The 13,384-nt window shown below is 43.3% G+C and overlaps 1 protein-coding gene across 1 annotated transcript; it reads right to left on the bottom strand.

The window, feature by feature from the left end:
* Positions 1–1,213: 1,213 nt before the first annotated feature.
* On the bottom strand, positions 1,214–8,517 carry LOC144099025 (MKRN2 opposite strand protein). Its single transcript, XM_077632024.1, has 4 exons — positions 8,052–8,517; positions 5,698–5,747; positions 4,393–4,558; positions 1,214–3,931 (listed from the first exon to the last, which is right to left on the bottom strand). Exons 1-4 carry the CDS (start codon positions 8,267–8,269, stop codon positions 3,709–3,711), a joined length of 657 nt encoding a protein of 218 aa, XP_077488150.1. The 5' UTR covers positions 8,270–8,517; the 3' UTR covers positions 1,214–3,708.
* Between the last annotated feature and the right edge of the window lie 4,867 nt (positions 8,518–13,384).

Below are 13,384 nucleotides of genomic sequence, written 5' to 3'. Positions count from 1 at the left end.
ATGCACAGAAAAAAAAAGGGGGCTGACCTGGTAGGGTATGAGACCAGGTGATATTTACGGCTATCGCCTTTGCGAAACCCTTCTGTCGAGAAATCACAGTTCCAGCTGCATCCCACTCGCAACGCTGACGTGGAAGAAGTAATGTGCAATTCTGTTCTACGTCATTAAACTTATTCACAAAAACGCCCACATCTCCGCGAAATGCCGGCGTATGTGGAACACTTTCATTCGCTTGGACAATATTAGAGTGTTTTAGAAAAGGGTGACCCTATCGGTTGGAGGGACAGGGAAATAAAGGGGCGCCAATAGACACCTTTAGCATGCCGTGTACTGTACGTGTTACCGTTACCGGAGTACCGGGAGCCCGCCCACCGCCGGTGAGCGCGCGCTGATTGGTCCTGATGCTGCAGGTGCGCGCGCAGCTGCCGGGTACCTGGCGCCATCTGGTGCCAAGGCGATTTGCGCATGCGCATTGGCAGCGCGCGGGCTGTCGGTGCTCCGGTACCGGTAACGCGGTACACGGTAAGCTAGATGTCTAATGCGCAAAGCGGTAACCTCCACTTCGGTTAGAGTTCTGCGCATGCGCACTGGAGCCCCGCTAATCCTCTATCCCGCTAGCCAATAAGGCCTGATTATTCTAAAACTCGACTCCAAACGGTTGCCACTGCATACCAGCCATCTCTCGCTCTATCTATCCTTGCAGTGATGCCACACCCCATCCCTATTATTATGGAACTTAATTTCAATATCTGATCACGGGGTTCCAATTCTTACCAAAATAAAGTAACTGGGCCTTCCTTCGAGCTGGACACATTATATACTTAGGTCATAATAATCGACTACACATGGCGGCATAAAAGCTGTGTTTTGACTTACTAAGGGATGTAAATTTCAGTAAGAGGACACATAAAACTGAAAACGCTTCCCATATCTTATAAGAAACTGTTCGAAAAAACGAGTGTTCATGATCGGAAAAACGAAGATGACAACATAGCTACAGAGTATAGAAGTCCTGAAAGATTGAACGCTTAATTTATCATTGTCATCATAAGATACAAAAGATGCTTTGCAAGTTACAGGCTTTCATCAGCTAACCAGCACAACTGTTACAGCTGAATGATATAACTTGAGTAATTTCATATTATTTTAGCATTTAGTGTGGCAGGTTCATACTCAATGCAGAGTCAGAGGAAGAAAAACAGACCACTAGTGCTGCATTATAAAAATAGGAATTTATTCGCTGTAAATATCCGTACGTACAAACCACCGGAACAAATCATTTCAAATGTAAAAAAATATCTTGAGATATTTATGTACAAGATCACACAGGCCCACACAAAAATACAGCAGCCTCTTGCATGCACGAAACACTTTTAACGCCTCGATCGCATTTCAGTTAGACACAAGCACTGTTGTAAAAAGGCAACTTCAAGTGCACTCAGGATGGGAGATAAGAAAGTATAGACAGTACAAATGCTACGAGAGATAACGCTGACACTTTTTTTTTCTATACTTCCCTTTGTCCAACCTAGAGAGCATACACAACAGGAACATCGACACAGGCAATTCAGTTGTCTCTAGTTCAGACATAGATAAGCACAACAAGTGAAACATTGCCCACAAATTCTGTCATTAAAGCAGGATCCTTACTGCTCTTTTATTTAAATGCTAAAACAAAGAATCTACCAAGGTTTTCTTTTTCAGAAAAGGAAAACAATTTACTTGCTCATAACATGAATAAGCAAGCACAGAAGTCATATTTATGAGTTCTACTACAACAAACGCAACATGTACTTTTGAGGAGGTTAACAGTATGCAGCGATTTGTAGAAACACTAGATATGAGCCTATTCAAACAGCGCCAGCCTGTGAGTATATGCTTTATAGCAATCGCGTTGACACAGTATTTGAAGCATGCTACATGCGTTACAAGTTATCCAAAGCTTCAAAAGTGCATTTAACACGAATTTTAAAAAGCTGCAAAATGGGTAGTCATTCTTGGGTGTCCACCCAGATATGTGAGATAGTTACTGCACCATTTCCTTTCCTCAAAAACAAATTATCGTTTTCTACACACTAATATGCAAAAACAGAGGCATGGGAAATCAATACTGCTAGTCACCGGGGGTAAAGATAGGCATAGCACACACAGTACTCAGCAACTGTACGACAGTAGCAATGCACAGCAACTTAAAGGAAGCTGGAGTACAATAGTTTTCTGCTGTTCAGGATGAGAACATTAGAGACTTCAATTCATTTGACATGTGCATACCCATGTTACATGGGTAAGGATGATGGCATAAAACTCTTGAGACATTCAAGTCGATACTGCCATTATTTTTAAAACAGGTGCCACCGGTATGCACAAAATTTTAGGCTAAAAACGAAAACAAAAAAATATTTTTTAGGATAGCATGAAGAATGAAAATTTAATGTTATACACCTCACATCACTGTCCTAAGGGTAAATAATGCTCACAGTTTCCGAGTCGCATCAAGCACACAAAAAAAATCTAGTGAAGGGTAAGAATGACAATGCCACAGCCTCATAAGCATTAAATCACATAAAAACTCAGTTTTCATGGATAAAATGTTTTCTTATGCTGAAAAGTGTGTAACTGAATGCAGCTTGGCGCATGGCCAGTCTGTTTCTTATCAACCACACAAATTCTTAAAAATTAACGCGGAAAAGTATTTCACTCCAAGGGGAATAACCAGTGAGAAATACCATAAACACAAATTACATTAAAAATGACAGCCTGTAGTATTTCATGACCATTACTAAGCTTTCAGCATAGGTGTTAGCCACATTGTGCCTAGCTACCAGACGAAGTAGAATGCTTATATAAAGACATCAAGGCTAGATTAGTGATTATATACATCATAAGTTCACATCCTGTGTGCATGGCAGCATTATGACTCATCCTTTCCAATATTTTTTCATTGTCATTGTAAATATTTGTTTTCACCGAGAAGATAAGAATGCATGTGAAGAACTAAAAAAAACAACCGAAATAACATCATCAGGCTAAGGAAGCACTTAGGGAGAAAAAAACAAGCCAAGAAATCTCCGCAAGAACAATGCCTGTTTGCAGCATAATCACCGGCAACCTCTGCCAAGGCAAGACAAATTTTCAAAAGTGCATGAAATCAGATGAAAAAAAAAATTCTGATAATTGCTGCAAGCAAGCCCTTACTTGTGAATGCTGAACAGTAAACAGAAATGGGGTGTCAAAGTCACATGGATTTAAGCTGAAAAGTACTCTATCTGAAACACTGCATTGTTTGCTGCACCTCAAATGCTGAATTAGCGTGTAAGAGATAAAGCCTGAGTGTGAAAGTTTCAGCATTATTTCACGTGTTCCAAGATGAAATAGTGATGAAATGCCCATAAAATCAACTCTGACTTTTCACCACGTCTCAGTATTCACAAAACATATGGAGGCAACGCATTTTAACAGCAGTGTACTATAGCTGCATGATTTGGGTTTAGAGCTTGTTCTCAGAAGTACTACTTATGCACTTCTAAGCTTCATGTTTAGCCAACAGTTGTTTGCCATGAGTTGGCTGCACAACCACTGTTTAGCCAGCATGTTCAGCTAGCAACGATAAAGAGTTTTCTCCTGTTGTTTTCTTGTAACTCTTATTACATTAGTCACCGTCAGAGGTCCACATAACAATCAGGTTAAACAAGTGATTAGCGCAACATATTACATCTGCGTTCGATGAGGCTCGCATCGTTTCACATAAGTGTGTTCTTGCAGAAGCTTTCTGTAGAGTGCAATGTACCGGGCGACATTCCTGGTTTGCGGGATCAGGAAGTCGGAAGAGAAAGTGAGTTTGTCTTTCAGCGATGGCCGCAGCTGTGGGATCTGAAGGTTCCGCAGGAAAGCTATCACAAAGGAGTAGCAGTTATGTTCTTTTTCGTCATACCTGGAACAAAGAGGACAAAAATCAAAACACAGGAATTGAGCTGATTAAAAGCAAACAGTACCTGACGTCTCCTAAAGTAACGTGTGGTCCACAGTATGTCCTAGCAAACTATCACGATTAACCCCCAACAATTCCTTGATGAACTAAGCTGATTGTGAGCCTTGGAAGATTTTGCTGGCTAACAGCAGGAACACTGAGTTCATGCATTATTTAGCACCACTGACAGTATCATCATTATCAGCAGCAGCCAAGCTATGCCCTCCGCTGGACGCAGACTGATCTCTAAGAAACTCTGTCCTACTAGGTTCCCACAAACTTCATCTCATCTGCCCACCTGACTCTCTGGTGCCCTCAGCTATGCTGCACATAAAGTGCATTAAAAAACAAGTGAACAAGTAGCAACCACAACTGCCACAACCACAACTGTTGGGGAAGTTCTAGTGCTAAGAAGAGCAACTCACCGTTTACTGTCCCATATATCTTGGCTTTCTGTGACAGATAAAGTGTAATCCCAGAATTCGTGCCATGCAGTTCCTTCATCCATAATTACTGGCACAGCAATGCACTGTGACCAGGCAGGCTGTTTAGCAACTTTCAGGCCTTCCTTGTCAAACTCATGTATCTGGCCTAAGGAAAAAGGAAAAAAAAATTCTGATGTTTCACGTCCCGAAGCAACATATAGGCTATGAGGGACACACTGGACGGCTCAGGACCATTTTAGACCACCTCGGGTTCTTTAATGCGCACTGATATTGCAAAGCACACAGGCGCGTTTTGCGTTTTGCCACCACTGAAACGCGGCTGCCGCAGCCAGGATTGAACCTGGGTCCTCCGAGTTAGTAGCCAAGTGCCCTAACCAAAAGAGACTGGTGAACACAGTACTCAATGAATTTGCTTTCTCAGCGAATTTCCCATTACTCTTGCAGTCTGTCTCTAAGTTATCAAGTGCATGACTCCACCCTATGATATTGTGAGATGTGAAGGTCACAGGTTCACCTTCAGCAGTTGGTAGGTTTAGTGCTACTGTTTCCCAGAGTTTTTTTCAGCGCACACAAAGACAACACAGAGAACTCTAAAAATAGAACCAAGTGAGAGCAAAAGAAACTCTAAGAATGGACCAACTAGCCCCAAAACGCATATTACTGGGCTGTGCTACTGTTTACTGCTGATGTGTCTATAACGTAAAAAACTATTATGCTTAGTTTTGCACAACTAAAAACAACGAAAAAGCATTTCTTTCTGTATCCCTGCATGATTTCTGGCCTGCTAAGTATATGCACAATGTGTAGTTATTAACCTAACACATCATATTTAATACCACAGCACCATAGGTCAGATGAGTTACTACTTCTCAGAGCAATGTTGGTTTTAGGTCAGTTTCTGCAAGCTTGAACAATGCCAAAAATAACACGAGCAACAGCATGAAGAAAGTGACCCAGAAACGTATGCAGGTCAGCAATAATAACGTTTATATGAGCTAGTCAGCAAGTATATGTTAAAATGTAATGCAGCCGAATATTATAACACCCAACATTTAGCCCTAACAGCCACCTGACTGTATATCCATGCCTGTGAACATGTGGCATATGTTAAGAGACATAAAACCTTGCAGGTAGAAGTCACCCCATAGCTTCACATTACCACTTCATCTAATACTTGCTGATGATTTCTTAAGTGAACATACGAAAACACATTGACTGGTCATTAATGTGACAAGCAAATACACAGTTGGCAAGGCCTTAAATCAACCATGCATTGAGAGTTACCTTTGGAATCTGTCACTCCAGTGTGCAGGTCCAGGGAGCTCGAATAGAGACTGCAGTAAAAGACAAATTACCGTTTAAAAATGAGTATTTTCATCACAATATAAGGCAAATAAAAACTTGATCTGCTTAAAAAAAACATGAACTGAAAGCGCATGCAGTACTGGTGGCATGAAGAAAAAGAGACAATGAATCGCAGCAAAGCTGATGCAACGCACTGCAGTTTTGTAACTTCAGTCAAATAAAAGATTTGTGTGAGCTAGTCGACTACTGATCAGAAAATTCAAGGCAGGGCAAAGAAACGAGAACTATGAAGAAACAGAGGAATGGCAAGACAAGTGCTGACCACCGACTGCTTTATTATGACACACAAGCCATATATTCAAACACACCAGAAGCATCAGATGACCACATCATGAGAAACTCATAACCTAAAATTGCTCCTGTTCTGTGCAATGTCTATATGGAGGAAATGGAGATGGGCATAAGTCTTTCAAGGAATGAATGTGCTAAGAGTGTTTCAGTGTGTGGATGACTGTCTCCATGGTGTTGAGAGCTTACAGAACATTTCTACAGAACGCACAATTCCTGCAACTGTGAGTCTTCACAGTTCCAAGTATGTCGGCCTGCTATTTTTATGTGGAAGTGCGACAAGACAATAATATCCAGCTCTTGGCTTTGCGCATTTTTTTTTTTTTCTGAACGCCACATTTGCTGCAAGTGCAACCTACACATAGCAAAGGCTCCCCTCCCCTCCCGTAGCATCCAACAGTCTTCAAGAGGTGTAACAAAAGGCTATTAATAACATTGCGTGAAAGAAACCTGTGAGGCGCAAATGAGGCGATTGAAGAAACTGGGCCATCCAGCAAATGTGATCTTCAGTGTTTCTGAGGGTATCCTGCTTAAGGTCAAGGCAGAAAAGAAACAGCACAACTGCAGAGCAAAGCAGCAACTTGTGCATGTGATCCCGTACCACCGCAAACTTTTCTTTATGGTATATGGGGGTTTAACGTCCCAAAGAGACTCAGGCTATGAGAGACGTCACAGTGGAGGGCTCCGGAAATTTCGACCACCTGGGGTCCTTTAACATGCACTGACATTGCACGGTACATGGGCCTCCAGAATTTCGCCTCCATCGAAATTCGACCGCCGTAGCCAGGATCGAACCCGCATCTTTTGGGTCAGCAGCCGAGTGCCATAACCAATGAGCCACCGTTGCAGCTGCCGCAAACTTTCACATAATTTTAAAAAAATGACTACAGCAATACAGTGTGAATGCATTCTCCTCTGCTCCGTGCAGACTATCACAAGTCTGCTCACTCATGTCCAAGAAAAAGCTTGACGAATGCACAAAAAGTATATGCTATGCCATTCACGAGGTGCACAACCTGTGTTGTTTAGGAAATTCCACTGTCATGTGACAGTACCTATATTGCCCAAACTGGAGGGTGCTTTAATGACAGGTCGAGACTACAGCTAGAGTGTAAATAATAATACAGGCAGCCATCTTGCAGAGTATTGTGAGAAATGTTAATTTCAATTTTAGCCACTATGTTGCCCAAGTCAAAGATAAAACATGTGCAAAAGATAGGAGCCACAGAGGAATTATTGAAGCCTGGCTTATATCTAGGCCAGTAACCGGTCTGCTAGCACAGCATCAATTTCATTATTTGGGAAGGTAACTGATTTTTATGAAATTCTAAGTAATTGGTTCCCTTCCAGTTTCGTTTCCACCTTTTTTTTTTTCACTCTCTCTCTCGTCAATTTTTAAAACCACTTTTCTGCGGTTACTGGCTTGTCGTTGCTTGCTACCTTTGCTGTTCTGTTTTTCGTGTTTTATCGCAAGTTTACTTTTTGCACCCTGATGAGCTGCTTTCGCTACGACACGTTAAATAGATTTTTTTTTTTCGAATTTATCCATAACTTCGCGATGCACCCTTAGCTTCTTTTACGCGAACGTTGGAACTAGTTATAGTTTGTCCGCATGTTTATCAACTGGTTCCCGTGACTGCAGAAGTTTTTATTTTGCTGTAGGGGCATATTTTTCCCACGATGTGGTCAGGCAATGCTTCTGCCTTATATTCATATCACTTGATTGTTTAAAAAAAAAAACGTCGGCAGTCGGCGCTAGTCCTGCCGTTGTGTTCCTTCGGCGTTATTTCGCGCCACCATTATTTTTCATAACCGCGATTTCAGCTGAAGAGCATGCAGAGTACATGGCAATTAAAGCTCTAGCATTTCAGGCCGACTGGTTAGTTCGTGAAAGTTGGGCGCTCCCCACGTTACCCTGCGTCGCGCCGTTCTCTACACAAACATCGAGAGCGCGCCGAAGGCATAAACTAGGGCACGACACTTACTGCAGAAAGTCACCCTTCGATGGCTTGATCACGACGCAGCACGGAGACTTCTGGGAGTTCTTGAATGGATAAGGTATCCTGAACGGAGGCACTCGGAGCTCGGCGTCTTCAAGTTCGAGGCCACATATTGGACAGCTCTTGGGCAGCCGAAGACACAGAACGTTCGCGCGCTTCTCGCAGTGCTGGAAACACAAGATCGCCAGATCCTGGTCCCCCATGGTTTCACCTGCTCCGAACAACGCGTCCGTGGTACTGCAATCCGTCACGATGTCATCTCCATGCGACTCCTCAAGTGGGTTAAGAGCACAGCAGTCGGCTTTTGGGCCAAGTTCTGGGTCGCAGGCAAATACGCGTCAGCTCACTTTCCGCCATCGGAAAACTGGCACAGGAAGATGCGGTAACGGGAGCCAGTTTATCCAGTTGCGAACTTGCGGGCAACCGTAATCACAGCGCCGCCGCGCCAACCAAGCAAGTTGTTGAAGTTGGTCGTACATACGGTGCTGCCATCTGAGGCCAACTAACGGTAGCGCGGTAAAATACTACATGCCGAATTGAGCCCAACTTACAAACATAGTTCCAACTTTTCAAATACCAGTTTTTATTAAACATTTGATATTTTTGTTGAACTTATTTGATAAAAACACTAAAGTTACATAAATACGTCTTCAGCGCGGGATTTTCAAAAAAGCAGGACAAGCGCGAGCACCACCTGTTTCTAGCCTGCGTTGCCATTGTGTCGCCGCACACGTATGGCTTGCCCAGCATGCTATCAGACACGTGCGTCAACTATCTCATTTAAGTCCAATGGCGGCGCGGCTCCAACGCAACCAAAAAATTTCTACTCTCCATGTCTCCCTTTGCCAACACTGGGAAGGAACCGTTTGTAACTTCCTACATCTTCAATAGGCACGTAGAAGAGAAAAGCGAGAAGCCACCCCCACCTCTCCCTTCGAAGTCAAGCTCTCCCCCACCCTCCTTCACCAATACCGCGCTCACCTTGCACACAATCTTAAGGCGCCGCCAAATCCATTCTTACACTTCGCAAATATTCGCTGGTGAACTCTGGGCTTCTGTTACAGTATTGCTATGGCCTAGGCTTGAAAATGATCACCAATCGGGTCACCACTTACAAGTCCCATAAAGGACAGTGTGTGTTGCTGGCGTGAGAGTCAGAGCTGCCGTTACTCGTACGCAGCCGGGTCCGGTAAACAGGTAAACGTCCTCGCTAATACATCTCCGGTGTGTTAAAAGACTCTAATATATTAATTTAGCACAGTTGATATGTATACCGGATTACCGGACGCCGGCTACTCACACGCATGTGGCAGGGACGGGGCCAGGTGCGCTGCCAACGTCCGGCTCAAGCGCTTGCCGGATGTCGCACCACCGGCGATCGCCAGATGCGGCGCGTGGCGCGAATTCACAGCGCTGGCCGGACATGTGTCCCCGCCTTTAAGCTGTCTGAAATATTTCTCTTGTCATTGTTTCAGCGTGCTGCACTGCACACGTGCAAAACATCATTCAATAACTGTAAAAAAAAGAACATGGTACGGATGCGCACAACTGATATGGAACATTCAGGCTGATCTCGTATCTTTGCGAGTAAACGTTTGTGCCCACAGCTGCTTAATAGACGCGAAAAATAAAAGACAAAAGCATCGTGCGTGCAGGTTGTAATATTCATCACAGACATTTGTAAAAATGAGTACAAAAAGTATAGAAAGGATTCATTCATGCTAGCCCATTAAACAAAACAATTATTCTTGATGCAGATTGCTGGTCACTGGCCAAAGTCAAAAGATGAAAAGACGTTTCGGGAGCACTACGGCTCCCTTGTCCACTATGAAGCAATCGGCGCACGGATCCGTTCTTTTGTAGCACCCAGTAGCGTTTTTAATGATTTAGCATAGATAGGATGTAGAGTTCCGTCGTTCCTGTTTAATGTGTTAGACGATGTCTGTATGATAAGGGACTCAAGATTCTGCCGTGCTGATGTGTTCTTTTCTGTTGTCAATATCTTTACTTGATCCCAGTTAATCTCGTGGCCGGATTCTTGCACATGCTCGGCGATGGCGTTAGATGCTGCTTTCCGGTTTCGGACGTCGTTCTGGTGCTCTCTCAGGCGTCTCCTGACAATTATTCCTTGCACTTAGTCCATCCGAAGTACATAAACTATTTGAAGTTTTAGAAAAGTGTTAAGACAGGTTATTTCAGCACGCCTAAACATTCATTACTTTGTTCGAAACGTCCTGCAGAAATGAAATAGTAACGCACTAACGTCGTGAACCCTTTCGGTTTGTTTGTTTGTTTGTTTGTTTGTTTGTTTGTTTGTTTGTTTGCTTGCTTGCTTGCTTGCTTGCTTGCTTGTTTGTTTGTTTGTTTGTTTGTTTGTTTGTTTGTTTGTTTGTTTGTTTGTTTGCGTAACCTGATGAGCTTGGCGATCCACGAAAATCTACCAGCAATGCAGGACTAGTGAAAAAATTAATAGATCAATGTGCAAACTGTTTTCTCTTGTCACTGTGAGCCTCAGCCCAATTTCTCTCTGCGTTCCTTGTGATGAAAGGGGTGAATGTTTTTAGGCAACGGTGTGATTACGAGTCGGTTTCACACGCTTCGCGGCAGGTCGATTCTGATTCCTTGGTGTCCGTCAAACTTAACGCGCAGCCTGTAGCTACGATTTTCCTGCCTGTAGGAGTTCCCGCGAGTCTTTCATACTGCGAGATACTCACTGCTTCAATAACCTCCTCAAGAGTGTTGTGGAGCCCTAGATCCAAAAGCTTTGCATTGGCAGCGTGAATGGCAAGCCCCAGCGCCTGCTTTATGCGTTTACGTACGACTCCTTCGGTCTTGAAGCCCATTCAAAAATTGGACAAATTCAGGGTTCGGGAACGTTTTATTCGGGCTAACAGCTTTAACGGCGAAACAGTAACCAAACTGGAGGGCTGCGCGCCTAGCAGGCCATGAGGCTCATCCGCAGGATTGCTAACAGCAATGTCAGAGTCCCACTTCAGGACAGAAGACAGCGTGATACCTACATATTTATGGTATCACGAGTATCACTGACCTTCGTTAATGGTACGCATTTTATAGTGTAAGAAAAGCATTAGTGTTTTCTTGTTGCGGACACACTGATTTTTTGTGTTCCTTGTCCACTGCCATGCAATAAATTTAATGAGTCTAGTGAAGTATTGCGCGTCGCTAGCAAGAATGCAGTCCTTAAATGTATCGCTAGGTAACTCCGCACAAAGCCTCTAAGGCCTTCATTAGATGCTAACAAATGCGCGCGTCCTTCCTTGGTGCGCACAGTGAAATGCGAAGTAAGTATCAGATTTCTGCATCCACTCAAATTAATATCAGTAAAGAAAGAAATCAAGTGACATTCACGGGCTTATTCTTCTTTGCTTTTATTACTTAGTTTGGTTCGGTTTATGGGGGTTTAACGTCCCGAAGCAACTCAGGCTATGAGATACGCCGTAGTGAAGGGCTCCGGAAATTTCGACCACCTGGGGTTCTTTAACGTGCACTGACATCGCACAGCACACGGGCCTCTAGAATTTCGCCTCCATCGAAGTTCGACCGCCGCGGCCGGGATCGAACCCGCGTCTATCGGGCCAGCAGCCGAGCGCCATAACCACTCAGCCACCGCGGCGGCTCTTTTATTCCTTAGTGACAGCAAAACTATTGTCATAATTTGTAAACCACTTGCCACCTCGGCCAGCGAATCTAGAGCGCCGGCAGATTAGCACATTAATTTTGCTCACCGCTCGCAGCATGCGAGCTCATCACACTGCACCAAAGATATGTGCGGGCTGCGCGAAGACACAGTGCTATAGGATATGAAGTGGCTCTGCAGTGCCCTCAGATAAAGCCGCGGAGGGAGCCTAATAAGAGGTCCAAACGTAAGTCGAAGTTTGCTAAGCCAAGAAGCTCGTGGAATTTGGGGAGGTCAAATAAACCGGAAAGTAAGCAAAGCCGACAAGGTCAGCAGGGTCGGCAAGGTTGGCCAAGTCGGCGGTGAACTGTATTTAAAAACAAAAAACAAATTTATTATTCATGCAGAAAACAAGTATGGGTCATTCAGAGTGACTGAGCTAAAGCTGAGCGTTACGAATGTTAGACAAGCAAGCGAACAGAATTCCTCAAGCGTCGTCCAGTTACACTGAAAATAACTGACAGCGTAATCTCTTAGCTTCAAAATGGGAGTAATTTTGTGCAAGCATTGTTACTTTCAAGGCTACAGAACACGAAATTATCTCTTTCTGGTGGCGAATAGTGGCCGCAGAAAGGGTGAAGCCTCGGTTGGCGCAATTTCGTGCATTAATATTCACGGCGCAATCAGGGGGTTTATTGGTTCACGTCAGAGGTGGCCTGCTGTAACTATACAAGAGCTAACACGTAGTAACTTAGTTTGCCGCACCGTATGATGCGGGACTTGGCTCTCTATATGATCTACATGTGCAGAAAAGGAGACGTGCCGTCTTATCGATGCATATCAAACCACAATAATGACAGCATGCATTCCTTGTAGAGGTCCTAGCAAAACGTCATTCTCAACAAACTGTCAAGCAAACCAGTTTAGAGTCCCCTAACCACCTTTTATCAGAAGTCACAACACAAAATGAGCAAGAGGCTTTAGGAAGTGTCAGTCAGCTAGCGAACGTTTCGAGAAGAAGACTAATTGCCAGACTCCCATCTCAACCCTTGTATTTTTATTTATTTATTTATTTATTTATTTATTTATTTATTTATTTATTTATTTATTTATTTATTTATTTATTTATTTATTTATTTATTTACAAATATCGCGGTTTTTGTTCAAAACCTTAGCAGGGTGGGTACATATGCATAAATGCTCATACATTCAAAGGCAAAACAATGTCAGTTATTTCAGGTGGCCTTCAAATGATTAAATGACTTCTGCTTGACTGCGTCGTTAGTGAGGTTATTCCTCACTAACGACGTCATCATTTATTAGGCCATAAGGATCCCTGTTAGGGGGATTACTTAAGGAGGAGGGGTGATAAAGTGGTGTTCAGCAGTCATACATACATGTTAAAAGGGAAAACAATAATAATAACAGAACAAAAAGTCAGATAAGATTAATCAAAATATAAAGCGTAACAAACTCAAATAATGAAGTAAGGACATAAAGTGGTAAAAATATATAGCAATACATGCTACAGTAATAACAGTAAAACAGGCTGACCGGATTGAAGTCCATGATAGATGATGCAGGGAAAAGGGAAGTGGAAATTGTTCGTTGAAATAGTCGATTAGTAGCTGCCTAAACCTGGCAGGATTAGTCTCAGTTGCAATGTGTTCGGGGAGGTTAT

The sequence above is a fragment of the Amblyomma americanum genome, chromosome 7 (assembly GCF_052857255.1).
Source record: "Amblyomma americanum isolate KBUSLIRL-KWMA chromosome 7, ASM5285725v1, whole genome shotgun sequence".
Classification (NCBI taxonomy): Eukaryota; Metazoa; Arthropoda; class Arachnida; order Ixodida; family Ixodidae; genus Amblyomma; species Amblyomma americanum.
The sequence above is the reverse complement of the archived record's forward strand: the minus strand, read 5'-3'. Positions and strand labels throughout refer to the sequence as shown.

Bases quoted from the DNA above. Each gene is read 5' to 3' on its own strand.
- LOC144099025 (XM_077632024.1), bottom strand. From the start codon at position 8,269: ATGGGGGACCAGGATCTGGCGATCTTGTGTTTCCAGCACTGCGAGAAG. The intron at 4,559-5,697 runs GTAACTCTCAAT...CTTTTTCCTTAG, and splicing joins TGGAGTGACAGATTCCAAAG to GCCAGATACATGAGTTTGAC. The intron at 3,932-4,392 runs GTGAGTTGCTCT...TCTTTGTTCCAG, and splicing joins GATATATGGGACAGTAAACG to GTATGACGAAAAAGAACATA.